Genomic DNA, 27,747 nt, shown 5'->3' on the forward strand with positions numbered 1-27,747 from the left:
AGGAGCTCATTTTTGCTCCTTTTGCTAGGACTATATATATATATATATAAATAAATAATTTGGACTAAATACTTGCATTACAAGGATTAGGAAAATCTAAGTGAAGCAGGACCAAGGAATCATTGAAGCCTCTAGGGATTTCCACAGATGCACTGAGGTGTAATGTTTGCAGCCTGGCGACAACTGAATAGATGATATCACATTGAGTGTTGCCAGGTAACACAGATAATCCCTGTTGGAAGAAACCATGAATGGAAATTCACAGTAGTTCAATATCTAGTGTGTGGAAATATTACATGTCTAAAGCTTCAAAAAAATCAGTTGATTATTTTTTGCTTAATCACTTGAAATCAGTGACCAACAGGTCAAAAAGAAAGTTAAACTTTAAAATCTGAATTTTTAAAGTGGATTAAGCACATCAACACAAAAAAACTGCCACTATTTGCTTTTAACTCGATGCACTTATGTTGGCATGAAAACTGATAATGGTTATGAATACATTGTATGATGCAGAAAAAATAATTATCTTGTGATTTCCTCATTTTCTGTTGCATCAAAGCCACTCACTTCACCAGAAAACCTATGTAATGATAATCAGCAAGTAAGACTTAAACCATATCCAAAAATCTGTATTGCCTTGAAAAATCCTCACTGCTCCACGCAGATTTCATCGTAACCAGGCTAGGTTTGAACCACAATACAAGTAACAAAAGCTGAAATCCCTCCTCTCAATAATGTAATAATTGCAACGCAATAATGCTAGAATTTTCTTAACATAAGAAAATGTAGTGTTCACTATCGAAAAGCACTTGAATAGTTAATAACTGTGTAACAAATGAAGGTCACATGTTGACTGAGCTCTTCTTGAATTTCAGCACATTCCACTAATTAATCTAATTACCAAATAAATTCAAAAGTTAACTGAATAATATTTATCCACTTATAAACTAATACATTTACATAATAATCCACTGAAAAACATTCTGAACACAGATTTTGTGCAACACTGGGTCGCACAACAATAATTAGATACAAACCTCACAATAATATTTATTCTTGAAAGAATGGATAAGACTATATTAATCAGAAAATATTACTATAATAACCAGAAAAGTCTTGCTTTGTTTACATAACTTTTCCTTAGAATCTGATTCCATTTTCATAAACTATCTCCTAACAGATGGAGATTATATAAAATGCATTATCTTCCCATGCCAGAGGATTATGCGGTATGTAAATATGACATTCACCGAGACACAAATAATTATTTAACGGACACAGATTTGTAAAGTGAATTATGAAAAAAGTAAAAAAGAGAGTACATGAAAGGTTATAAAATGCCTTTTTTGTTACTGCTTTAATACATCTACACTTTACATGTGCGATTAATCTCTGTCAGCATAAACAGGATGAAGATGACATGAAAAGTGACACACTGCCATTCATGAACAAAGATAAGATTCTTATTGAGACATAAAGACAGATGGGAAAACACTTAACTGGCAACTGTGGAGCATCCTGAACATAATGTCCTTATCAGGGTGAAACATGAACTCCAAGTAACAGGCTTAGAGAATAATGATCATTTAAACCCATAGGGACTAGGAGAAATACTTATGGAATTAAAGTTAAAAATTAAAATCTCCATAACACCTTGAAAGAAGTTAGTTTGTTCTCACAGCAGATGGCTCATGTTTGCAAATTGTATTATCCTGATGTCAACAGTAACAAGTTTTTAAGTCAAACACACTAATGTCTTTTTGTAAATTGTATAAGACTACCAAAGCAAAGACATATGTTAGAAATATAAGATATTAAATTATAAATTCAACTGTAAGAAACAATTAAATAGTTCCACTGACAACATAGGATGTAATATTTTGCTTTTGTCAGTGCTGATTAGCATTAATGCATGTTATGTAAGTGTTATACTTTTGGTACAAAAATTATATACTGTAGTCATAAAAGGCAGCTTTAAATGACCAGATGTGCTGTAACTCGACAACTCAACCTTTTAATTCAATATTTAAAAATTAGGAAGTTTCTCATAATTTTCAGTCTGTTTCTTCTTCAAACATATGATTGTTTTAAACTGTTAAATGACATTTGAACAACAGTTGTTTATATGTTTTAACGTAATAAAACACCTATTAATAATAGGGCTCTAAAATAATAGGGAAGTATGTGTGTCATGATGCAAACCTTCCAAAGCATGCATGTCTTAAAGTTTATGCATAAAATCAATGTTAATATAAATCCTCTGTTGCTTGATGCCTCAGGACTCCAATCACAAAATGAAATGGTTTATAGAACTTACTTGAGTACATGTGTTGAACCGTTGATCTGCGTGGCTGTGCAGGTCGTGCCTGTTGCAATGATGGATGACCTGCGATACCTCTTCCTCCCGCAACACAGGATGATGAGGAAGGCACGGCGGAAGGATTTGTTGAGGAAGGCGTAGAGAATGGGGTTGAGCATGGAGTTTATGTAACCCAGCCACAGGCAGGCGGTCCACAGCTGTTCGGGCACTGTATAGCCTATAAATGGGTCCACCACGTTGGTGACAAAGAATGGTGCCCAACAGAGGCAGAAACATCCCATAATGATGCATAGAGTCTTTGCTGCTTTTGTTTCTGTTCGCATACGGTGGTTGCGTTGATGGTCAGCAGACTCTGAAGTCGCACCCACTCCTGGGCTTGAACCGGAGGTACCAGGAGTGCAGGCCCCAGCCCCGCCTGCCCGCTGTAGCATGCTGATCTGCAGGGCGTGTGCGCGAGCCGTGATGTAGATCCTCTGGTAAGCCAGCACCATGAGGACCAGAGGGATGTAGAAGGCCACCAAAGAGCAGGTGAGGGCGTATGGCTTGTTGACCATAAACACACAAGAAGTGGAGTTGCTGCTTCCATTGTGGCGCCTCTCTTCAATCTGGGAAATACATGACGAAAAATCACACAATGTAAAGAGCAGTTAATTTTAAAATTAGATATTGATAGTTTTGAAGAAAAAAACGCTTTGCAAATGTTTATGAAATTCAGAACTATTTTAAAAACGTCCTGTCATTTTTTACCCCTTCATAGCATGTAAACTGCAAAAGAAAGTAAGAATAAATTCATACTCCTCTCTCAGTGTGGATTGCTGAGAGGTGAGATTGCACAGTTTGAGTTATTTGTCAACATATTGCCACCAGTTATGTTAAACACTCTCTTCTCTTGCAATTTGTCAGACAGAAACTTTGCCATAATATGCCGTATATGGCACAGATGAGTTTTGGTGTATCTGAATTGTCCTTTTATGCTGTCAAGGTTTTGGTTTATTTAAAAACATGGCATACAATGCAATTTTCTTTGCTAGTGACATACCTCTGTACAGTGTTCTTGCTTAGTACTTTGTTGCATGAAGATGCATATATAACTTATTTTAATTGGTCATATAAATGTAAGTTATGCAGCTTTCTGTCAGGCTGTTTATCAGAAGAAACTAACGCCAAGATTCTCAGTAATAAACTCTGCATGGGTCTGGTGTAATAGAGATGCAGGCGTGTTTTTCTTCCACATGCCCAGGAAACAGAGATACAATTGTATGTTTTTTCATAGTTTCATTTCACCTTAAAACACAGGAGATTGTGAAGAAAAATCTGGTTTAACAGAAAACACCTTCAGAGACAGACTGCTGCATCCTGAGTGCGCAAAGATGCATTATATTAGATCCTTCCTCCCAACAGCTGCTGTTCTACATACTGCTTCTACCATAATCAATAAGTACTTACATCCCTGCTGGTATTTTATATTTTAGCTGTTATTTGCAGAGTTTTACTCATCTTAAATAATAATCCCGCTGGTATGATGTATGCTATTACACCTGAATATCCCCAAGGTGGGACAATTAAGGGTATTTATTTTCTACTCTTTAACTGAGCTTGGATTATAGGTGCATTTGCATGATAATTCAAAAATATATGGGCAAATAAAAGCAGAAGTAGTTAACCAAACAAAAATCTACTGTCTGGTGCATCTCAGACAAAAAAATGCAGGGTTAGCTGAAGAGGAGAGAGCATAACCAAAGACTGCAGACTATATTGAGAGATTATGTAAGATAAATCAAGGATTGATTAGTCTGTAAACTCCTACTTTGTTAAGTAAGAGCAGTTATATACTGGATGAATTTAGTTAAATTTGTACATTCCACCTCATTCCATTTCTTTTTATTTGAACCTGAGAATCACGTTTTTCTACTTACTTCTGTAACTAAATCTTTTATTTATCTTTTACTTTAATACAGCAAGTGTAAAGCATATTTAGTATTAGAACTTGAACTTCTGAACTGTGATTTGCTGTGATATAAGACATCTTTAGACTTGAAACAATCCATTAAAAATTCCACATTCTCCCCTGCTCATTCACCAAAACCCAGCCTCAACACATCATCATTAATCCAAGTGAAATCTAAGTTTTACTTGTGTAGTACACTCAGCTTAGGAAAAAGAGATAAATAAAAAATAAATCTTCACCCCCAGATGGAAACTTCTTTCTTTTCAGTAAATAGTCTGTTTAAAAAAGAAATTTTAAAGATTTTGTTTGTCAGTGTCTGTTAACGCTGTTGAATCTCTTGCTTAAAGGGACACAGCAGTGAGAGAGTTGGGTTATAAACGGGATAAAACACAATAACTTGTTCTTTGCTCACAGCCATTAGTAGCATATAGCACTTCCAACTTTACAGCTTCACCTTGGATGTACATTACATGCATATCTGCTCTGCTGCAAACCCAACAGGTGCTTCAAGAAGCCAGCAAAGAAACGTGGTGACATATGGAATGTCAAGGATGGACTAACTTCTAAATTAGCAATGGCTGATGGAATTGGAGCTGGCAGATTTTCAATTTGTCGGCTAATAACTGCCCAACTGTAAAAAACTGTTAAAAAAAGGAAAAAGAAAATCTACCTTATTTAATCCTTCTTAAATGGTTTTATATTCAAATTCTTGAAGAGAAATCTAAATTATCTAAGGATTCTCATCAGTGGGTCATATCTCCAATACTTAATTACAACATAAGTTCAGTAAAGTGTCTGGCAGCTGCTAAATTACTGTTTTCTCGTGGTGTATCATTACAGAGCCCAAAACCAGACTCAAAACTTGTTGACTTGTCTTGGGATTGAGGGTGAAACCCTCTCTGGTCAGTAGATAGAAGGAATTCCTGAAAACCACAACAATAACATAGGACAGCACAAACAACTACCGAGATGTTGCAAAGTCTGCCTCTTGTCACCTTAGTCCTGGTTTATTTTGCTGAGTTTCAGAGCTCTAGTTTGTGCCAAAAGTGACTGGCTTCACAGAATATTCAAACAGCTCTAATTAGACCCGCAGAGATCTGCTGCCACTGCATGGGGCTAACTTTGGATTGCAGCTGCACTAAACTCATGTTTGTGTGTATTTGGAAAAAAAGGGAATGAAATATGTGTGTGTATGTGTTCTTTGGCTAAACTTTGGCCAAACTGAGCGGTCCAGTCTCCCCCTTGACGAGTAACTCAGACGTGATTTCAGCTGGCAATAACACGGAGGAGCTAGAGAGATTTACTTCTGTATTGGCAACGATGTGTAGCATTTTTAACACACAGAACCTGAATTAATTTGTTGGATAAGTCTTTTAATCATACTTACAAACAAATAAAGTTTAGAAAATTACTTTAATTGTGTAACCAGTGTTGCCTGACAAAAAGTATGGTCTGTCTGTCTAACGGACCAATTCTTGGGTGCTTGTTTTTCATTTGTGCTTTTTGATATATATATTTTTTTAATTTTAGGTTATTTCTTTAATTTAATTATCGAACATTGTGGAACATAAAGCTGATATGATGATTTGCTCTCAATTTTCTGCTGTTGACTTTTTCACTCTCATGAATGTTTCGTTCTTGGGGAGATTTTCCACTCCAGTGCCGCTCGGTATAAAGGATTGCTGTAAAGCCAGCAACTAAATTCAAATGGTTTCATATTCATTACATGCTTGTCCAGAAGTGAATAGTGCAAGTGGAGTTCAGTGGAGTTACTGACTTCCTTAGATAGAAACCTTTTAAACCTCTTTGAATATTTAACTAAGCTTACTGTACTCCATTTAAAACCAGATGTACATTTCAACAATTTACTTTAAATGCTAAACTTTAGCATTTATATAATAATATCTGCTTTTAAATACTACCCTCCTTCCAAGAAAACATTTTGATTCTAGAATAAAACATGTTTTGGTTCAAACTTTCAGCTCTTCAAATTAAATAATTGAGAAAATATATTGCTAAAACAAAACACTTCATTCAGAACACATCATTTACATTTGAGTTGAAGAAACAAAAACTGACAGCCTGTGCTGTCGGTGTTTCATTTGTTGGCATGTTTACGTTGTTTTCATGGCAACATATGAGGCATTTCTTCACCCTAGTAAACAAAGATCCACAAGACAACAATTTATCTCATTGCTGCATGTGGACACTAACCGCTTACACAAACAATGTTCTGAAAGACTTGTATTTGCGATTATTTTTTTATAGCTTTGTTTCCCTGCAATTGCTTTGTTGCCCACTGAGATGTTCAAAATATTTGACAATATATAAAGTGCATAACTAAGTAACCAAAAGTCTAAAATAAATCTTTTTCAAGCTGTAACTCAAACTCCTGCGACTCACCAGGTGGTCGATACCGATGCTGTTCCAGCCCTGCATGATGGGCAGGAAAGAGATGAAAGTGGGAATGACCCAGCAGCCACCGATCATTAAAGCCACTCGCAAGGGCGTCATTTTGTTCCGGTAGACCAGCGGCTTGCAGCAGATAGCGTAGTACCTGCAGAGAGATCATTGCAGGGAGGAAAATTGCATCAACTCAAATCAAAAGACTTAGCAGGTTTTTCAGTTCATCAGAAGCAGCCAAAAGAAATCAAGCTGCCAATAAACTAACAAGTATGAAAATTAGGTTTTATCCCAGTGACAGCAGCCCAGCCTTTTAATCAAAAGTGTTTTGTTCATGGAAAATACCAAAAGTTGCAGTGTGCTGCTCTGATTTTGTTTATTGTTCTATATTTTAAATAAGCTCTCTTGGCATAATTAGCAAAACTATGCTCCCATGAATTTGCAAAAACATTCTAACCCAATACCAATGTTGCATTACATATCTACACAGAAAAGGTAAAACTGAAAAAAAAACATATTCCACATATTTTATTCAGCTGTCATGTCTTAACCCAGATGTTTTTGTAATCCTACTGTCCTTATTTATTTTTTAGTGAATATACCTTCTGAATTATTTTGTGTATTTGAGTTGTTTTCACTGCAGATAGCCTGCAGATCAAACAAGTGGAAATCAACCACTTGGTTAGGGCAACAATATTTTCTGGATGAGTCAAAGTTAGGTTGCTGCGGTGCTGTAATTGTTTTACAGGATAAAAAAAAAAATCAAACATTTTCTGTAAACATAAAATTAAACATAATCATTGGGTTAGTGTGCAAACAAAATATGTGAGTGTTTTACAGCACTTACATTCAAATATATTCATAAAATCAGCTAAACAAGATGGAAACCTCAGGATTGTGTAGTTTAAAATATTTTGAATTCAAGAGAAACTAGGTTTGCTGTTTCTATTGCACATTGTGGGTAAATGCTCCTCTAGGACAGAAGACATGTTTTAATTGTATAAAACATGTGGATGAAAAGACCTTCTGACTTAGAAAATATTTTAATTCTGTTTTAATGTTACCAGAAATAAATTATTTTATTCTGAATATGACATGCTCTGAACTTTCCACATGATTCCCCACTGAAAATAGAGCTGATGTCACTGTGTTCGGTTTATCCACAACGAAGTAGCACAAAGCGGATATTGGCTATTTTTACATGGAATTCTGTCAGCTGCAATGATGCACTTGCTGTGTTAAAAACAAGAACAAGATCAGAACTATTAGCAAACCTGCCAATAGAGGAGAGAAAATGATACTGACTTACTATGATGCATGGAGTTCTGGAGCTTGTCAAGGAATTCTGCTTCCATGTGCAGAATTCCATGTGTATATTGTATACAATATACGTCTACTTTTACAGACAGCTAAACATGTTGATATAATTTGTTTGTGATAAGATTTTTACTTTTTTATTCATTGCTACTTATCCATTTGTTATGTTGTAAACTTTATCTTGCTGCAGTGTAAAGTTTTATGCATTTCAGTGAGAATAAATTAATTTAATTTTTCATATTGTTAATTTAATCTTATCTCTCTTATTTTTTCTGATGCTTAGATGTTTAAATAAAAAAAAAACTGTTCATAAATGTTAGTGTCTTTCTTATCCATTAGACAATCAAACGTTATTGACCTGGGTTCATAACTAAACAAAAAAGAAAATGCACATTATAAAACCACTGAAACTTTATAGGCAACATGTTTATTTGCAGTTATCGCAAGCTATTTTTTATATTTAAAATAAAAGCAAAAGCCCTGAAACTGCCATTTTATATTCAATGCTCAACTTCTCCAAGCATGCATTCTCACCAGCTGTAAATCTACACTAGCTTTATTACTACAATGTAGTTAATGTTTCATCATCTACCTTTCTATGTTTTTTCATCATCTGAATGATAAAATCTGTGCTTTAGGCATTTTGTGTACAATATTACTTCTACGATCTACCCATTTTCTATACTTGTTCAATCCTCCTACTACTACTGCCTATCCTCAGCAGTCACTGTTTATACCTTGTACAGGTCATCAGTTTTTTACAGAAAGACACAGGACAGACAACCATGGCTGTCCATAGTCATAACTAAAGGACAGTTAATTACATTAACGTCTTTAGTCTGTTGGAGGAAACCAGAGTACACACAGAAAACCCACAGGATGGGAAAACATGCAAACTTCTCACAGAAAGGTTCAGAGTATAATTCAACCCCAGACAGCATGAGATCAGTCAATCTTATCCAAATAGCTACACTTTATCTGAAAAGGATGAATAAAAATGCAAACATATTAGATAATTATGTGAAGGAAGGAAGGAGGAAACGGATTGCTTGAAGCCATATTAATATTAAATACACAAAATAAAACAAGTGAGACTAAAATACATTAAGATAAAAAAAAAGTGAACAAACAGAAGAGGGTTTATGAGATAAACGCATACTGTAACAAATCCGCTTCATCTCTGCATGTGGAAGTGTTTGTTTGTGCAAACAAGCCGGAGCTTAACTGTCCTCAGATTACAGGAAACTGACAAAGTCAACCGGCTAAACTTTCTGACCTGATGTTTCGATGTGTAGGCGTATGTTTGCAAACGGGTTATTTGTGTGGGCCTTTGAACATTCCAGCTATGCCAAAAATAATGTCCAACTGCATCACATGTGGGGCACAGTATTTAAATGTGCACTGATTCATCCACATCAGTGCATGTATTGTGTATTTTTGCAGCAAAAATAAATATAGAGGAAGGTATGACGTGCAACATGGGTGAAAATATGTGCAGGTGGAATACAGCTGCTTATTTTAGTTTAAATCAGATTTGTCTTGTACTCAGCTATGGTTTAAGGTATACTCACTTCAGACAGCATCACCTACAAACATCCTTTCACATTTAAAAACACAAGCAGGTTTTTTGAAGCCATTGGCGGTACACGATGGATGTAATATTTTAAAACTAAAAACCTGTGTCTTAGGACAATGGGCTACATTTAGGTATTGTGCCAATGCTGAAATATTGATTGTGAGGCTCACTTCTAATATTTTGATTAATTAGTGAAGCATTTTTCCTTGTTGTGGAATAGTGAATGCTTAGAAAGATCCTTGAATGAAAGAACCATGACCTGATTCTTAGCACAAAGAGTTGGTGGTTTGCCATGTGGGTTGCTCTCCTGTTTGTGGTGTTCTTGGGCAGAGTGTGTTCAGATCAGGATGGTATGTCCCTTACAGTCAGGGAAAGTCTTGGGATTTTCTAAAATGAGATTGATCGAGCATCTGAGGAAAGGTATGTCTGTGTATCTCTCCTAGTTTTGTTGCTGCCCCCCACTCAATCTCGCATAAACAATGGACCTATGTATATTGAATTGCTGAAGTCCAAAGCCTCCACAATCACCATCCATGCCCAGTTAAAACATCAGCCCACTGTGATGTCTGCAAGTCCCACATGAAGGACATTTACATGAGAGAACTATCTAGTTTAGTTCCTCTGCTAAATGTGGGTTATGCTGTCAATTGTATTACACATAGCAAAAAAAAAATAAAAAATCCCATCAATGTTCTTAATTTTAAGATCTGTTTTTTTCTGCACCACAAGTCAGATATTAGTTTTCAAAAATTTCTCATGTTTTAATCAACCCCGAATCTTAAAAAAATGAAGCAAAATTCCTTACTGGGAAGATGACCACTTCACTTCACTTCCTTGAATTTTGTAAGACACAAATGATATGTAAGTACTGTAGCAAATTATGAGGGTTTCAGTATGAAATCATGTTTCTACCAGAAACAACTATCTCTTGTATTGTTTTAATGAAGGGAATAAGTCCAAGTTAAAGTAATAAATCTTGTATATATCATATCAACAGTTGAGAAATGTATTATAATGTTGTTACCTTCTAGAAAATAAAGGATAATCAAAGCTGTGTATTTTTTTTATTTATTTTGGTTGTGCTGCCGCTGTTATTCTACCTCAAAGCACTACAAATCCCAATTATTTCATTTTTAGAAATCCCCACATGAATATCTGATTAAGCTCGGGCACATTTTAAAAGAAAGTTTTAACATCTAGCTCATAAATTTCCTTTCCGCAGAGGCTGAGCTGATACACTTTTTTAACCTTTGCCTTTTCTCAGGAGGCTGAGTGAACACTATGCTCTGCTGCAGGAGCATTAGAGCTAATCCAGTTTATGCCATCGTCAGTCACTGTGGATGCTTCCCTGCCTGCTCCTCTGTGATCCTAACTCATTACCTACTTGCAGTGCGTGGCATTTCACAGCCACCAGTAATTTGGAGTGCTTGTGGGTACTGTGTGTGGTCTCCATGTGCTGTGGCATTAAGAAAAAAAAGGTCAAGAGGCCCCTTTTCTCTTTAAATTCCCAAAGTAGTTGTGTTGAAAGGTTGCAGATTGATTCTTTAATGGTGGATGTGCAGGTCTGAATGACAGAACTCCCCTTCAAGTCTGCAAATGTGAATCCTTGAATTTTGTCAATACAAGTGTCCAGAACCACAGACACACACGACTTCCAGCAAGCTGTATCCAAGAAACCCCCGCAGCTTAAGTGCTCACAGAAAGGAATTAGATGTGGACAGAGGAGCACATTCCTATTCTTCAACACATTAGCCTGAGTAAGATTAGAAGCAGGCAAAGCACAGTTGAATGGCAGCATGTCATGACCACGGGCACTTTAAATGGCCCCTTCTTCCCTTTGATCCGCAAAACACGTCACTCTGTTTATTTCTGACATTTTTATTCTGACATTATTTACTTGAAGGCTGGTTTCTGAGACCGGCCAAACCCAAAGTGTACTGCTGCGCTCTACATTCGCATGCAGCAGCAGCACATGTGACATCTGCAAAGGACAACTGTCTACAGATTCGAATACAGAACGCCATGCACAACGTAGTAATTATTCTTATCTGGAAGTAAACAAAACTGCATTGCTTTAATTTTCTGCATTGCTGCTGTACTTTTACAAAGATTAATGAACATTTGCGAGTAGTATTTCAGAGAATGTCAAATGAAGTTGCAGTACTTTAGTGTTTAGATTTTAGATCCAAAAAGTTCAGTGCTGCATGTGGAAACCTTGTTTTTATACACTTGTATGAGTCATGACAAACTTCATCAGTAAACTTTGATGCAGTACTGGTGTTAGCGTGACTCTATGAGCATGTAATAATGTTTGTCACAGCAGAGCATAAGATATCCACCATCACCACATGTTAAAATGTGAAACGTACCTAATTTTGGAGCAGTGTGATAAATGCTAACAAATAGGCATTTTGGTTAGTTAATGGAAACAGAAGATTATGATGAATGCTTTGATGTTTAGGTAAATGTGGGCTATTGGACATTTCCAGTGTGGTCCATAAGGTGCTAGATTTTAAATATCTTACCCTTTAACGTCGGGACCTGGCATGTCTGTTTGACTACTTACCAATATAATGCCTTTCGGAAATATGCCTGTATGAAAATATAAAATGTTAAGTACTAGACAAAGTATTCATCTTTTATCCACCAGAATTGCTTCTACTTTATTTAATTGTGCTCTACGCCATTAAATGCTGTAAACAGCATTCATCTTCAATGTTTGTAAAGACAAAAAGCTGGTTAGGAAGCACAAATGAGGATTTTACTTTACTATACCACTTCATCAGGACAAAACAGATACTCCAGTGAGTATGCAATTATATTTCAATTCTGATAAAAGACTCTTTCATTCTCAATGTTCATTTCCTGATTTTCTTCTGCTTTATGTTGTGAATATCTCTGAGTTAGCCACTTTACAACTGAATGCCTTTATGTTGGCGCATCCTGCTTGCAGCAGTTGTTATTTTCAGCCTCTATTCAGAGACTTTTTCAGGATCGTCAGCTTAAATTATGAATAAGAAGCTTTATTTGCAGCTGCTCAGTTTTATTTCATGCTACTATTCAGTTCCCTTCTCCTTTATCTTCTCATTCTTTCAGTGTGACTTTTTTGTTTTCTTTGTCACACTTACAAAGAAAACCTTTGTTGTTTGTCAGCCAAGTGATGAAGAATAAAGCAGAAGCATCTGAGTGTTGATATCCTTACTTCACTTTTCTTTGACAAACTAAACAATAACTTTGCTTTCATTGCTTTCATGGAACTCACATTTTGTTTATCTTTTCATTTTGTTCATAATTTGGTACTTTAGTTAGTTTTTCAAAACTTGACTTGACACTAAACTCTGACTCGTTTGACGGTAATAAATCTAAAGTTTGTATTTAATTTGATCATGTGTTGTTCCAGATTTCAGATGCCTATGCTGGTTTACCAAATGTGTTTCATCGACACACAGAGTCGATTTAAGAAAGAAAATTAATATTCAGTAATTTAGTTATTGAAAAGATAAGGAAACACGACTATATAACGTAATGTAATAAAATCTTATCCCTGATTTTATGTACGCACCATATGAAACCGTACCAGGTTGTGTAGATGAAGATGTAGATTTTTGAAAGAAAGGTGTATTTCCTACAACAAAACAAGATGTATCTATTTCTACAACACATCTATCTATACCAATTTATGTTTCAAGAAAGTAAGACATAATTTCTCTATTTTTCATCGGATTATTTTAACATCTACTTGCACTTGCAACATGATTATTCTTTAATTGTGTTCCAGGCTTTAGACAGTGTGCATTTTTACGTGATACATTTAAAAGTCGCTTGCCTTCTTCTGTTGTGATTTCGTGATGCATCACCATATGCTTCCCTAAAGATTTACTATAAGCACAGGATAAATATTTTCTTTCTTCATTGACTGTTTTGTTTAGATGACAAACATACCATACCATACCAACTTTATTCATAAAGCACTTTAAAACAACCACAGCTGATACAAAGTGCTGCACATTAAAACACAATAAAAAAAAATTTAAAAAAAACTCTTACAGTTTAAAAACAAAAACATACAATTTAAAACTAGATCCCGCTGGAGTTGAAAGTCGTGCAGCAGCATTCTGAACCAGCTGCAGACGTGAGAGCAGCGACTGACTGACTCCCAGATAAAGTGAGTTACAGTAATCCAATCGAGTTGAAATAAAAGCATGGATCACTGTTTCAAAATGCTGCCTGGAAAGAAAAGATTTCACTGATGCCAATCGCCTTAAATGATAAAAGCTGGACTTAACCACTGCTCTGATTTGGCTGCCCAATTTAAAATCACTGTCCACCTTAAAACCAAGATCTGTAATAACAGGTTTCAAATATACCTCCAAGGGTCCCAGGTCAACAGAGGAGGACTCACAGGAGCCACTGGGTCCAAACACAATCATCTCTGTTTTGTTTTCATTAAAATTTAAAAAGTTCAAGGCCAACCAAGCTTTAATATCACCTAGACATGCCAGGAGATGTTTGATAGAATGTACATCCTTCTGCTTCAGGGGCAAATAAATCTGACAGTCATCAGCGYAACAATGAAATGAAATCCCATGTTTCCTGAGGATAGAACCCAGAGGCAGTAAATACAGAGAGAAAAGCAGTGGACCCAGAATTGAGCAACAACATCCTTCTTCCCCATCAATCTCTAAAACATAAAAATGTTGGAAATGGTATTTCCAAAGGCATTTCACTCAGTTGACACCTGAAGCTCTAAAACATTTAGATTATTTTAGGTTGGAACATCATGAAGCAGTTGCTGATATTAAAATAAATACATCAACATCTATCAATTATGATGCTTAAAACAGAGATTTACCTTGGCAAAGCTGAGATAAGAGCAGTTCATTTTATTAAACAGCTGAACAGCTTTTGAACATAAATAGGGCTATTGCAATAGTTGCTTTTTAAAGCATTATTGCAAAAAAAAAAAAAAAACAACATATTCAGACAAATATAAACACTGTCCAGATGGTAAACAGGCTGTTTTAAAGTCTGTTATAAACACATGCTCCATCCCTCTGTAAGTTAATAGATAAGCACACAGATGACTGAAATTGTGGTTTGCGTCCAAAATGTGCTTCTTGAGCCTGATCTTCCACAGGAGCAGAGGTCAGGCCTCTGGACAACAGTTTTTTTTTTATATTTTCTTGGCTATTCTGATAAACCTGTGGCAGCTGGCAGCCCACAATGCAGAGTGAGAAAATTTGTCTAGAGGCTTGATCTTTGAGCCACCACTCTACCTGTCACAAATCAATCACAGGTTTTCTCTACGGTGAACAGATTCCACTTTCTCTCTTTTTATTTATTTAATTTTGTTTAAAGCCACATTGCACATTGACCTTACCATATCATTTATAAAGTGCCCATCCTTGATATTAAAGCCAGAGCCTCTTCCATCCAGGTGAATATGATAGCACAAGAAAATAAGAAAAACTGAATCATGCATTAAAAACTGAACTTTTTCCTCTCCACTATCCCTATATCTATGCCCGCTATGAAGGATTTCTGTATATATTTCTGTAAAAGTCCACTACTCAACTTAATTGATTGCCTTTTGACGCTACGTGGTTGTTTAGGAAGAGGCAGTGCTGCAAGTCAAGGAAATCTGCTGGACTTCCTTAGATAGAAAGCTCTTTAAATTAATTTAAATAATGAACTGAACTGATGCACTGTGAAATAACTAGTATAAATTGCAAAGTATCTGTGATTAAATGTGAAAATGTTTATTTTTTTAATCATCGAGCAAGCTGCTCTTCCTGAAATCATAATGTCAAGCCTCTCTGCCTCTTGGACAACTTCGACCCAAAACCTCACATCAGTTTCAAATTCAGAAAATACTTCATATTATATGTGATCAAAAGGTTCTCACCTAAAGCACTTAACCCCAGTTAACAGAGCAACTCGGTGGTTTCCACTCATATGTTTTATCATTATCTGTGCCTTCAGGGTAGAGCTGCATGTCAGAGAAAATGCCTTTGCGCTTTTACTACCATCTATAAGACCTTGATCCAAGCCACGGCCTTGTCAACAGTCCTAAACAGTCTGTGAGCTGAACGACTGTATTAAACATCCATTTCCCAACCTATCCAATGTTCTGCACTAAATAGTAGAAAGGGAGCAAAAAGTTTAACCAAAAGATTTATGAGCTTCAACTAAAATAATAATAATAATAATAAAATTGTGCTTGTTTTTTCTTTGAAACAGAAAACATCACTAGCATGCAGTTGAACCAACAGTTTCTGCCTCAAGATGTTTGTCTGACCTACTTCACTAAAATAAACATCAAAGTTCACAAGATCCTTAAAGGATTTCAGTCCTTAGTTAAACTAAATAAAACACCTCTGGGAATACTGCCCAACTCAGTGAGGATTTTATTTTCTCAACAAGATTGTCTCTGAAGCTACACAAATACCTGAAATGTATTCTTCTAATCGGTGTTTCAACGTGGTTAGAATCTGCTGTGGATTGTATGCTGCTATGCAAAGGGATTAATCATTTAATTAAGCACCATTCAACTCAGGTCTGAAAGAAAAACTAAATCTGTAGGTTGTTATATAAAGAACACTGTATTCTTGAGTTTTCAGAGCCAACTTTTTGCAGCCTCTTTATGAAAACGTAACATATTTTTGATTTTTGTAGCACTATTTCTGAATATTAACAACATGTTTCATATGTGTTTACCTGATGCAATAAAATGAATGTCAAAACTAATTGTTTATCTAATAGGAAAAAGTCATTGCTGAAGCATCAGTAATAAATGATCAAACTCAGACAGATTCATTTCTGCACAGGGAGGAAGTAAGTATTGGTCCAAAAGATTAAGATTAAGCAAAACCCAGCATTAAATCTGATGAAGCTTGTTCCAGTGCCAGTTTTTGTTATTCATTAATATTAATATATCTGTGTGTCTTGGATATTTTTAGACCTCTACTTAGCCTTACATATCAACTTAGAGTCACACTTAGGTTTTGCTTCAAAGGCTTAAAGGACATTTTCATTAGCTCATGGTCAAATCCTGCAGTTTTACATAAGAATATTCTTTCATGCTCTATTTCTGTAAGTCTTTCATGTTTACAAAAAAAGTTTTTTTTTATTTATTTTCATTTATTTGACTTGAGACATTGAGAACAAGCAAAGCTTGGGAACTTCAACTCTTCCTACAGAAGAAGAACTGGATAAGGAAAAACCTGATCTGTCACTAGACAGAATAGATCTGTCTTTTCAAAGGACAGTGTAACAAAATGATGGATCAGGTTTCAGTGCACATGTTAAACCAAAAACAGTTTTTCCATTTTGTTTTTAAATTAAAATAACTGATGACTTTTAAAACTGTTTTGACATGTCTGAGGTCTTACTTTGAGTGTTTACAGTGCAATATTCAGATGAAAAGCATGTGCATGTCAGAGTTAAAGAAGAAAAGGGCAAGTAAAATAGAAAATGAATTCAAGAATGAAATACTGGATGATGTGCAAAGACAATACATCTTGTTCCTTAATAGCACAAAGATAAAAGCTCCAACAAAAACACCCAAACAAGCAGCCAATTACAGTAAGAACGGAAATTGGATTCACGGGAAGATGTGACATGATTTACAAGGAAATTGTGGTGATTGTTTTGCTATAAACTAGAAATGGAAGCACTGCTGTGCCAGTATGTGAAGGCAGCTGCTCGTATAAAAGATGACAAAGCTCCTCCAGCAAGGAAATTTTATGAAAAGATCATTTCCTCATCCGTAGCTTGTCTTAGCTGAAAATTGTCCTTGGTTGTTATTAGCTGATGTGAGCCACCCACATACCATCCCCATTCTACTTCTGTTTCTTAGGAATCAAACTTTGTTTGAAAGTCAGTTCAGCTAAATCTTCCTTCAGTTTTTTTATTATTTATTTTTATTCTCTTTTATTCAGTACTTCCCAAATTTGTTAGCACAAATGTTCACTTAATAATATAACATGTTTTGTGTTTTTGAGAATAATTAGAAATTGTAACTTAAATATGCAGTTGTAATACGCTGTAATCTACAGTTGTCATGGTTAACTTATACTGAAACAATAAGATATAGTGATGATGTTGCACCAAAGCGTTGATAAATCCAATAAACAAAATGCTTTTTTACAAGCCAAAGCCACATAAATAAAATTCTGCCTGTAAAATATGACTATACTGGGAATATGTATTATGAACATTTGTCTCTGAGGAGCATGGGTGGTAGTTAAGTCTATTCAGTCCTAAATCTACTTTTCCCTCTTACCTCTAGCCTTTAACATTTTGGCACAATACCTTTAGTACCTAGTAACTTACACTCTCGCTCTATGCTATAGAACCGCCATGTGCGTTATAATAAATTTAGCTGCTATCTAGAAGCAGTAAGGAGTACAAAGGCTAATAACCAGATGTAATCACACAGCTGCCAAAAAGAAAGTGATTGAATAAATCAGATATCAGTTAGATTGTGTTTTTACTCACTTTTATTCTGTAGTTAAACACTAAAGTAAGGGCCCAGGAAAAGTTGTGAAAGGCATCTTATTTTATCTGTAGGTAAAACTCTTGTTAGAACTCTGAAAGGTGTGTATAAGTTTGCCTAGTGTGCACACAACATCCTCACCTATCTAGAGCGATGCAACAGAGGTGGAGAATAGACGCGGTTGTCAGAAGAACGTCCAGCGACGTCCGAACCAGACAGAACGTCTCGCCGTAGATCCAGTGCTGGTGGACCAGCTCGATGGCACCAAACGGCATCACCAGCACTGACACAAGCAGATCAGCAAATGCCAGAGACACAATGAAATAGTTGGTCTTGATTTTCCTGTTGGAGGAGAAAAAAATAGATGAAAAATGAACAATCATTACACAGAATACAACTGTCTATTTCAAGGGTCAATATGGCAAAGATATGGATCAAACGGTCAGTCAAAAAGATAAAATTATTAAATCTTCAAGTTTAAATTCATACTGTTTTCATACTGTTTTGTTTTGTTTAATCTTAGTGAAACCAGAACCAAATTAAGTGCAAAACCCATTGTTAAAACAGGAATAAATGCTGTGTAAATTGAGGGGCCACAACCAGTAAAAGCCTTATTGTTCTGCAATGAACAAAGAATTTTTAGTGTTTCCTATTTATGCTGCTTTGGGAGAAACTACACAAACAAATTAAATGTAATTACAGAAAAACAATGAAACAGTTAAAAAAAGCCTTAATGGTGACAAAAATCTACCTCCAAAAATAAACTAAAAAGAAAATGGTTGTTTTATTTTTCATTAAGCTGATTGATTTTTTAAATTTGTATTTTTTAGGAAAAATCAAAATAACAAACTTCAGTAAAAAAAAAAAAAGAATAATTGTTTATTCAATAAAAAAGCTAAAAAGAAAGCCTAAACAGATTACTTACCCTATTAAATAAATGGAAAAAGATGTTATTCAGAGTACTGTAGAGAAGCAAGTTAACACTGCTGAGAATAATTTTATATCTACTTTGCATTGGAAAAGTATTTTTAACCTTTAAACTTATGACATGTTGACATATTACAAACATAAACTAATGTATTTTTAAAGGACTTTAACATGAAGTAGTATAAAACTGTAAAGTAAGCACAGTGATATTTAATATTTTTCAATAAAATTCTGAATTTGAGTTTTCCACCTCATCTCATACATTCTTAAATAAAATTCAGGCATTGCTGAAAAAAAGCCAGAAGATGTCTTCTGGAAGTTTATCACATGCCACACTGATGGCACAGTACGTGTGTAAAAGAGGTTGCTCTTGCCAGGTGAATTAATAGAAAAAAAAAATCTAAATAAGGTCTCTAAACTTCACATACAACAAAATGTGCAATTAAAAAAAGGTAACATTTTCAGTTTCTAGATATGCAGACACTTAGAAACAAATTGTGTCGTATATGCGCAAAGACATTCCACCTAAGAATGATAGCTTTAATTGATGTGAAATATTATTTAATCATCTATTTAGTTATCTATTTAAGTATTGACTCAAAGGAGCTGAACACTAATGCTCACCACAGATTTGTGAAGTGAATGAAAAAATGATACTTTGGCTTCAAAATGTTCAATTATACATCAACTTTGTGTAGGAGTTTTGGTTAGAACATTACAAAACAAAAAGAGATTTAAACTTTGCAACTCATTGTGTATGACATTGCTAAGTGTCTCTTGAAACATTTTATTTTAACCACATATATCTTACAAAACAATTGTATATTTAACAGGGGTTGAGTATATAGCACAGAAAGTCTCAAAAGACCTTAACAGTTCGCTAAACATAGACAAATGACCTCTTCCACACCACAGTGTCCTCCACTTTACTATTAATTGGGATCAACTTGGAATACCAAATGCAATCAAGATATTTTTTCATTCATCATAAGAGCTGGACTGCTTGATGCATTGAAATGGGAGCAAATCACTGCAGGGTACATCCTCAAACCCATGGGGAGCCTCCCAGAAGAGTGAAATATTACATCACATTGACACCCATTATCACCATTAGGACAATAAAGATTTTGTTCCAAAAATAAAGAAGATGTATGGCAAATCTAGGCTGATATATATAAAAAAACTTAATATCTATGAGCAGTAACAGAGAGAAAAAGAGTAAGAAAAAAATAAAAAATGAATATGGGTTCCTTCATGACCAAGAATAGAGTAGAGGTAACCTTTATTGTCCCACGGAAAATTCAAGGACATAGTCTTTAGAGGAATGTGAAAAAGTACAGACAGTAAGAAGGAGACTACATGCATCCATGTTCTTGTTCAACAGAGAGCAAAAAGACAAGTAAAACCAGGTCAAAAACTAAAACTGAACGCACCTTGATTGCTCAGATTCACAACCTACACAGTACAGTATGCAGCCTTTTCTTTGTATGATGCAAGACTTTACTTGAAAGAGAAAAAGGAAACTTTGCACAAAAAATAAAAAGTGACTTTGTCCACCGCAAGACTTGTATAATGGCAACTTTGAGTGAGGCGGAAATGTCATGTATTTTAAAGTTTTCTTGATGCAATGAAGTTGGTAAATTGGGCTTCATTTCAAGGCCTTTTGCATTAGACAGAATTCCAAACATCATACTGATTAAACATTTTACAAAACATTATTAACCCATGTATTAGCAAGATTATTACCAAGGTTAGTGCTTTCTGTGCACTGATATAATGTCTACTCATCAGGCATTCCTCAGAAGTCTTGATTTTAATGAAACAAAAGCTGCATTCTGAACCTATAACACTATTTACCTTTTAAAAACCAATTAGATTATATTTCATGAATGAAACATATTTTTCTTATTTGTACATGCTAATACTGTTTACTAAAGCTGCAGTTGGAACGTCTTATAAAATTATATTATTTATATACTTATTATACTGTCAGGACATAGTTATGCTTTTAACACTATTATACTCATATTATACTGTCAGGACATAGTTATGCTTTTAACATGAGGCATAATCTGTAAAAAATATGAGCTCCTTTGCCTCCTCATGGTGGTCCTACTACCATCTGCAAAAACACACCACCCCTAGTCAGAACCAACCAATCACAGCTAAGAGGAAGGTCTTAGTTTTGACAAACATGCCTGTATATGTGCTGCTGAAAATCGTCAGTTTGCTGAAGCTGTGCTAGAGAAACAACATTTTTTTTACAAGTTTTGTCCTGCAGCTTTAAGGTTTTCATCAAACATTTGAGGTATAAATACAGTTTCCAAAGCCTCCCTGTTTGAGCTGCTATATATTGAGTCTACACTTAACAATGAGTACCGTCTAAATAAAAACCATACTCCAGTGACAAAGTAAGGCAAATAACTAAAAATAAAGTTAGAATATTCCTATGCCAGGCTAACTTTAGAGACTGTGTCACTAAAATATAGATGCACACTGTCCATTACTTTTAGAAAAACAGATATTTGGAGATGTCCCAGTTATGAGTTCAACAAAAAGCAGAACTGCTGATACAGGGAAATATTGTCTCCTTATAAGACAGCCAAAAATGTCAGAGACCTATTATTGATGCCAATTTTGTTCTGATTATTTTATTACTGACACATCACATTTGTCACATCCGTCAAAAAAACAAAGCAAATAAAAACACAACACAAATTCAGTTGATGAATTTGTTTAATCAGATCTCTTAATTTTAGTTTTTAGCCACTTCAACCAGAAAACCAATGATGTAAAGAAGTTGTTCATTTAGCTGCCCTGTCCTCTTCAGTGTCTCTGCTGTGGATGCTCTCATTTTATAAATAGCAGTGGTAAGAGCTGACTGCCGTAAGGCTTTCCCATCTGCTCAGCTCTATCCCAGACAGAGCCTTAAAATAAGCAGTTAGTGATGAAACCAACCAGCAGTCTGCTGGTGGCGCTACTGAGTATGGACAGACACACACGTGAGACACAAGAGAGCGTGCAAAAGGATGTAGAGAGATGCTGCACATGCACACACCCAAACTGTAGATGAACTAGCAGATGTTTATCCATTACGCGCTCACACCTTCAAGCTGGCAGTAATTTAGAACAGTTTAGTAACATTTAGCAAGTCCTGAGGGGAAGCGTTGTGTTTAGTTAGAATGACAAGTTGTGTTGCTGCTTCCAGAATAAATAAACTTTAATAGAAGAGACTTAGTGCGAGCTTAGAGGAATTATGGATGCACATGGTTTTGGGTGAGCGATGCTGTAGTGCGAGATTGAAAGAGAGAGCAACAAAGAAGAGGAAAGACATCAACACACCAGAAATCATATACAAGTCATTTCTATCTTTACTAAATTATCTCTGTTATGATTACAGAAACAACAATGCATGTGAGTACACAGAAGGTGAAAATGTTTTTTATACTTATAATCCTGTGCAACTCGGCTGTTTACATGTTTGGGAGGATCGTTTTGTTGCCTGTTTTTTTCCTACAACATTGAAAAGTGGTCCTGGAAGACTTCACTATAAAACTAACATTTTATGTTTTCCACAACATGAGCCCCATTTAATTGATGGCCCAATGATGAAACATCTTAATTTATGTAAAATGTTTTCATAAAATTAATTATAAAACATTTTATTCAAAGGTAGATCACTAAACAATAAGATAAAATCAATGTTTCAAAAGACAGTACTTGTACACCCATTTGGTGAGCATTACCCCTTAACAACTTTCAAAACACAAAACAAGAAATTAAAACAAACATGAACTTGGTCATCTGCTGGATTTCCTCTTTGTACCTGTCCACACAGTACATTCAATTGAAGTTGGGAAAAAAATTGCACAACAGCTTCATGAATTTACCTGACACTTTCCTGCAAATTTCCTGGAACTTAATGGTTACTTTGCCCGAGCACCTTAGATGCTTTCTTGGATTTTACAGGGCACTTTCAAGAAACTTTAATGATAGTGACTAATTACTTTTTCAAAATGTACCAGTTTTATAACTGGAACACTCATGGGACTTAGAGTTGTTTTTCCGACACTTCTGTCAACAATAAATGCCATAAAATAATGCGATAATCTTTTAAGTCTATATTAGCCACCTTTAGTGACTGACTGATTGCAGATGCTGCATTGATCCAGATATTGATTTCACCCCTACTTGTGAACATAACTCCAAGACACAACTCAGGTTGAGGCATGAGTCATTCCCACACCCACAGATGGAAGCCCACCTTTTTCCAGCTGAGTACCTGTCTTCCCTCTGGTGGTTTCACGCTTTGAATTCAGAGGGGGTCTCTGCTTGATAAAGTCAGCATCACCACATTATCCATAAAAAGACAGAAAATAAATCCTAATCTTATAAAACTGGTAAGCTGCCTGCCACTTTGTGTCTGCATTCGGAATGCTAAAATATATCTGCAATTGTTTAACGTTGATAAAGTTCCCCTTGTTGAATTGACAGAGCTTCCAGATGAAGTCATGTCATCTATGTGGTTCAGGAAAGTGAATGAAAGCATCAGCATGCACTTATGTATAATATGAATGAAACATTCTCTTCATGACAGTAGTTCTTGTGAAAACACTGAAAAACAAACAGAAGAATCGTTAACTGAAGTCCAAATTATTGCGAGAACCAAAAGTTCCTGACACGACAACAGTGTCACTGCTTCCAGATCTGTTCAGTGTCCGGTATAAACAGACTGTGTGGCAGCATGTTTCAGTGTGTGTGGGTATCTTCCCCACACACTCAACATGTCACTCTGAGAGAAACAAGAGCTTGTGTTTGTGTGGTGGTTATTGATGAGCAGTGCAACACCCTCTGAATCGCCTTCTGCTGGTATCAGCTCCTGCAGAAGAAGCTGTGGGGGGTTTATGAGGAAAATGCCTCCAGGTTGTTAGCAGGTCCCCTTTCTTGCAAGCTGAACACACATCAATCCAAATGACAGCTAAAGTCCCAGCTAAAGTATTCAAACCCATTGAACTTTGACATTTGTTCTCAAATTACAACCATGATCTTCAAGTGATGAACCAACCAACAGAAAGTAGCAAATGATTGTGAAGTGGAATGAAAATGGGGCACAGTTTTTACAACTTTCATCCCAAACAAAATAATATTTTGCTGCAATTACAGCTCCAGTTTTTTTGTGGATTCTCTCTGCAAAATAGCTCATACTAAGTCATATTGGATGTGTAACATATGTGAACATACATATGGATGTAGATTTGGACTTTGACTGAGCCATTGTAACAAATGAATATGCTTTGTTGCAGCTGTTTCATTGTAGCTCTGGCAGTAAGTTTTCAGATTATTGTACCTTCCACATTATTGTATGTGATGTGGAAGGTACACATCACATACCCACCCCAGTTTAAACTTTTCTACCTCTAACAGCTTTTTCTCTACTACTATAAGAGTTGTAGTTATTACTATAACTCCAGTTCTACTTCTCTGCTTAAAACCAGCAACCTGATAGCATGATCTTACCACAACCATGTGGGGATGTTGCTTTCAAGGGAATGTGGAGTGTAGGTTTTCTGTCACAGTTAGCATTTTTTAATGGACACCATTTTGGTTTCATCTAATCAAAAGGAGCTTCTTCAACGTATTTGCAAATTAAACTTTCTACGACTGTCTTCTTTCCTCTCTTCTACAAAGGGCAGATTTATGGATAGTTGTCCTATCATATAAGAGATTTCCCCACCATAGCTTTGGGTAAATAGCCTTTTAGCTGCTTGCGTAAATAACGCTCTCCTTGACTGGTCTATCACATTAAGTTGATGGCCATTACAGGTTTGCAACACACTCATTTCCACTTTCAAATGGAGGATTAAACAGTGCTCTACGAGATGTTTAAATATTTGGATGTTGTTTTATTACATAATCCTGTTCCTGATTCCTGACCTGTCTGGTGTGTATGTTGGACTTCATAAATATCACCAATTAGACCTAGATCAGCTGTATTTACATATCAAAATTAAATTAATCCCAAATGGACACGTCAAAATGAAAAAGCTGCATGCTACAATTTTCAGATTATCATTTATTAAAAATATGGATCCATTTCTTTCACTTAACAACTATGCACAATCTACTGTTACTCTTTCAAATAAAATACATAAAAATCTGTAAGATTAGAGTACAGTAAGATAAGAGTAAATAAGGGATTTCCTTCTTAAACTACTGATTGCTTTTCTGTTGCATGATTGGTGGGAAACAGTAAATCCTATTTTCCAGTGAATAACAGTTTTGAATGTTCTTAATGAGATGCTCTGAGTTCAGCTTTATTTTTGTAAGGATTCTTCACCCAAGGGATACCCCTATTGTGCAGATGTGCATCATATGTGTAAGTGTGTGTCCCTGTGCAAATTTCCCAGCAGGCAGTAGGGCAATGATGATGGGAGCAACAAAGGCCCTGGATAATTATTTTCTCCACAGGGAGGTGAGACAACATAGCAGAGACTTTAAATTAATGGCTTTAAATGAACACTTTTGTATACACACTGCATGAATGAATGTCAAAGTCAACTGAAAACAAAGTCACAACTAAAACATCTGGCCACACTGCAATCTTTCAATGTGCGTCTGCAACAGACAATCCTTCATGCCAACATGACGAGACAGAGGTCACCCCGAGCTATCAGGTGTCATGAGCTAAGAAAAGACAAAGACGGGAAGCGAGAGAGAGAATGAGAGAAAAAAAGAGATGACACAAGAGCAGAAGAGAGGACAGGAGGAGAGTGAGGAACAAAAAAAATCAGAGATCACAGTGACAGCGGTTCCCACGTGAGGAGCTCTGCTTGCTGGCTCTATCACAGTCACTACAGCTTCACCCGCACTGCTTGAGTTTCTTATCTGAATGAAAAGACTACAGAACCAAAGACTATTGTTATAATCCATTTTGTCCACAGCAAAAGTCAATTTATTTTTCTGCCTCAAGTAAGCCCTGTCGAGATTTGTCCTCAATGTTTAAAGAAAATCTTTATATAAAACGCAAAAGTGTTTCATATAAACATTTTTTGTTCATCTTTTTCATCTCCTTATTAAACTGAAACATTACAAGCAATAGTTTTGCTCATAAGATTCCAGGATCAGAAACTAACTGTAACTGTGCAAGAGAGGCTTTGTTACAAAAAGCAATTTGGAAAGTAATGGATGGGAAAGAGAAAGGAGCTTCCTGATCTTCCTTTGAGTAATTTTTATTTAAATCTACTATATAGAAACAAAATTGCATGAAATAAACAATCAAACCTATATAGTTTTCACACGAAAAGGTGATAAAAGCGCAAACCCACCTGAGTTGTCTGTCCTTGCACACGGCCACCATGACCAGCAGGTTTCCCAAGACGCTCATCAGCATGACCAGAGACAGGAAGCAGATGAGTGCCATCCGCTTTGGCATGCTGTCACTGAAAACCACAGAAAAACCCTCATTATTTTACATGCTGAAAGTGACAACACTATTTGTAAACTACTGAGAATGAAATTAGTTTATTTTGGCTGCACTAAGGCAAGCACAAATACTGAAAAATATGTGAAGACAAAAAATTGATGTCTTTGTGTAATGAGAGAAACATGTTTATTCAAGGAAATTCTGCTATTCTGCTCTTACTGATTGCTTCCACCTACATAAGCACTCAAAACGTTTAATACCTCAGAGAATAATAGGTTTCACATTTGTGCTTGATTAGTAATAAATTGAGATGTAAGCAGATGTGGCAGTATTAGCGGTTTAAGCAGCTGCACCGGAGAAGAAGACGAAATCAGAGACACCTGCAGGAAAGTCAGCTCAGAATGGTTTGGCAATCAAAACTGTCATCTGTGACATTTGGTAAAAGCATTTTCAGAAAGATTTTACACAAAACTTAATACGCAAAAAGTGTGTGGAAAAAACTGCAGCAAGATTCTAAATGCCATAGGTAAATTTTAAGTATTCATCATTGGGGGCACCTATCCCGTTATCACATCCTTGATTTATTCTTTAATTTATTTGGAATCTACATATATTGGTTGCTGCACGTTTATGAGATTTATTTTTATTTATTTTTTTGCTAAATACTAGATTGCTTTCCAAACATAATAGTCATCTCCTCTTTATGGCAGATCATACTTTTTGGCACAAGTTGTGTTAATGCCATGGCCAGTCACAAATGAGACTTTCATTTTTTATCCAAACGGATCAGATTTTACTGATGTAAACATTTAAGAACAACTCAATCTGGATTTCTACTGGTAAGAATATTTTTAGTAAAAAGATATGATGTAACTACATGTTTATGTAATCATATACAAATCCAAATTGAAAGAGTTACAATAATCCGAACAATGTTAAATTTTAGAATAATCTTTAATTGTTGTTGTATTATATAATGTGAGGCTGTTGTGCAGTGTATCAATAATTAATGGCAAATTCATGCTACTCTCTTAATTGAAAATCATTCTGTTAAAAAATAAATGGTAATCTATTGTAAAGTGCAGAATTTTCAAACATAAATGATGGAGCTGTACATGATGTGACCTTGTAGAGATTTACAGTCTTTGCATCAGAAAATGAAATTAAGGGGGCGGTGGGGTTACAGTGAAGACAGTCTTTTGTCTGGAACCATTGTTTCAGGAAAGATTAAGTCCTTCTGCTTCAACATAGCAAGAAAATCAGCAAAAGGATAAACTACTGAAAAACTCCATCACCATCGAACACTGAAGCTACAAGATCTGTGTTTTGGTTCCAT

General features: G+C 35.6%; 1 protein-coding gene across 2 annotated transcripts in view; it reads right to left on the reverse strand.

Annotated features, from left to right (window-relative positions):
* htr4 (5-hydroxytryptamine receptor 4) overlaps positions 1–27,747 on the reverse strand; it is a 146,715-nt gene that overhangs the window by 38,163 nt on the left and 80,805 nt on the right. For both annotated transcript variants that reach the window (XM_008420849.2, XM_008420850.2), the window contains exons 3-6: positions 26,314–26,427; positions 18,203–18,403; positions 6,672–6,825; positions 2,318–2,925 (exon numbers count right to left, since the gene is read on the reverse strand). In XM_008420849.2, coding sequence (XP_008419071.1) covers positions 2,318–2,925; positions 6,672–6,825; positions 18,203–18,403; positions 26,314–26,427 — 1,077 coding nt within the window. The remainder of the gene's footprint in view (positions 1–2,317; positions 2,926–6,671; positions 6,826–18,202; positions 18,404–26,313; positions 26,428–27,747) is intronic.

The sequence above is a fragment of the Poecilia reticulata genome, linkage group LG10 (genome assembly GCF_000633615.1).
Source record: "Poecilia reticulata strain Guanapo linkage group LG10, Guppy_female_1.0+MT, whole genome shotgun sequence".
Classification (NCBI taxonomy): domain Eukaryota; kingdom Metazoa; phylum Chordata; class Actinopteri; order Cyprinodontiformes; family Poeciliidae; genus Poecilia; species Poecilia reticulata.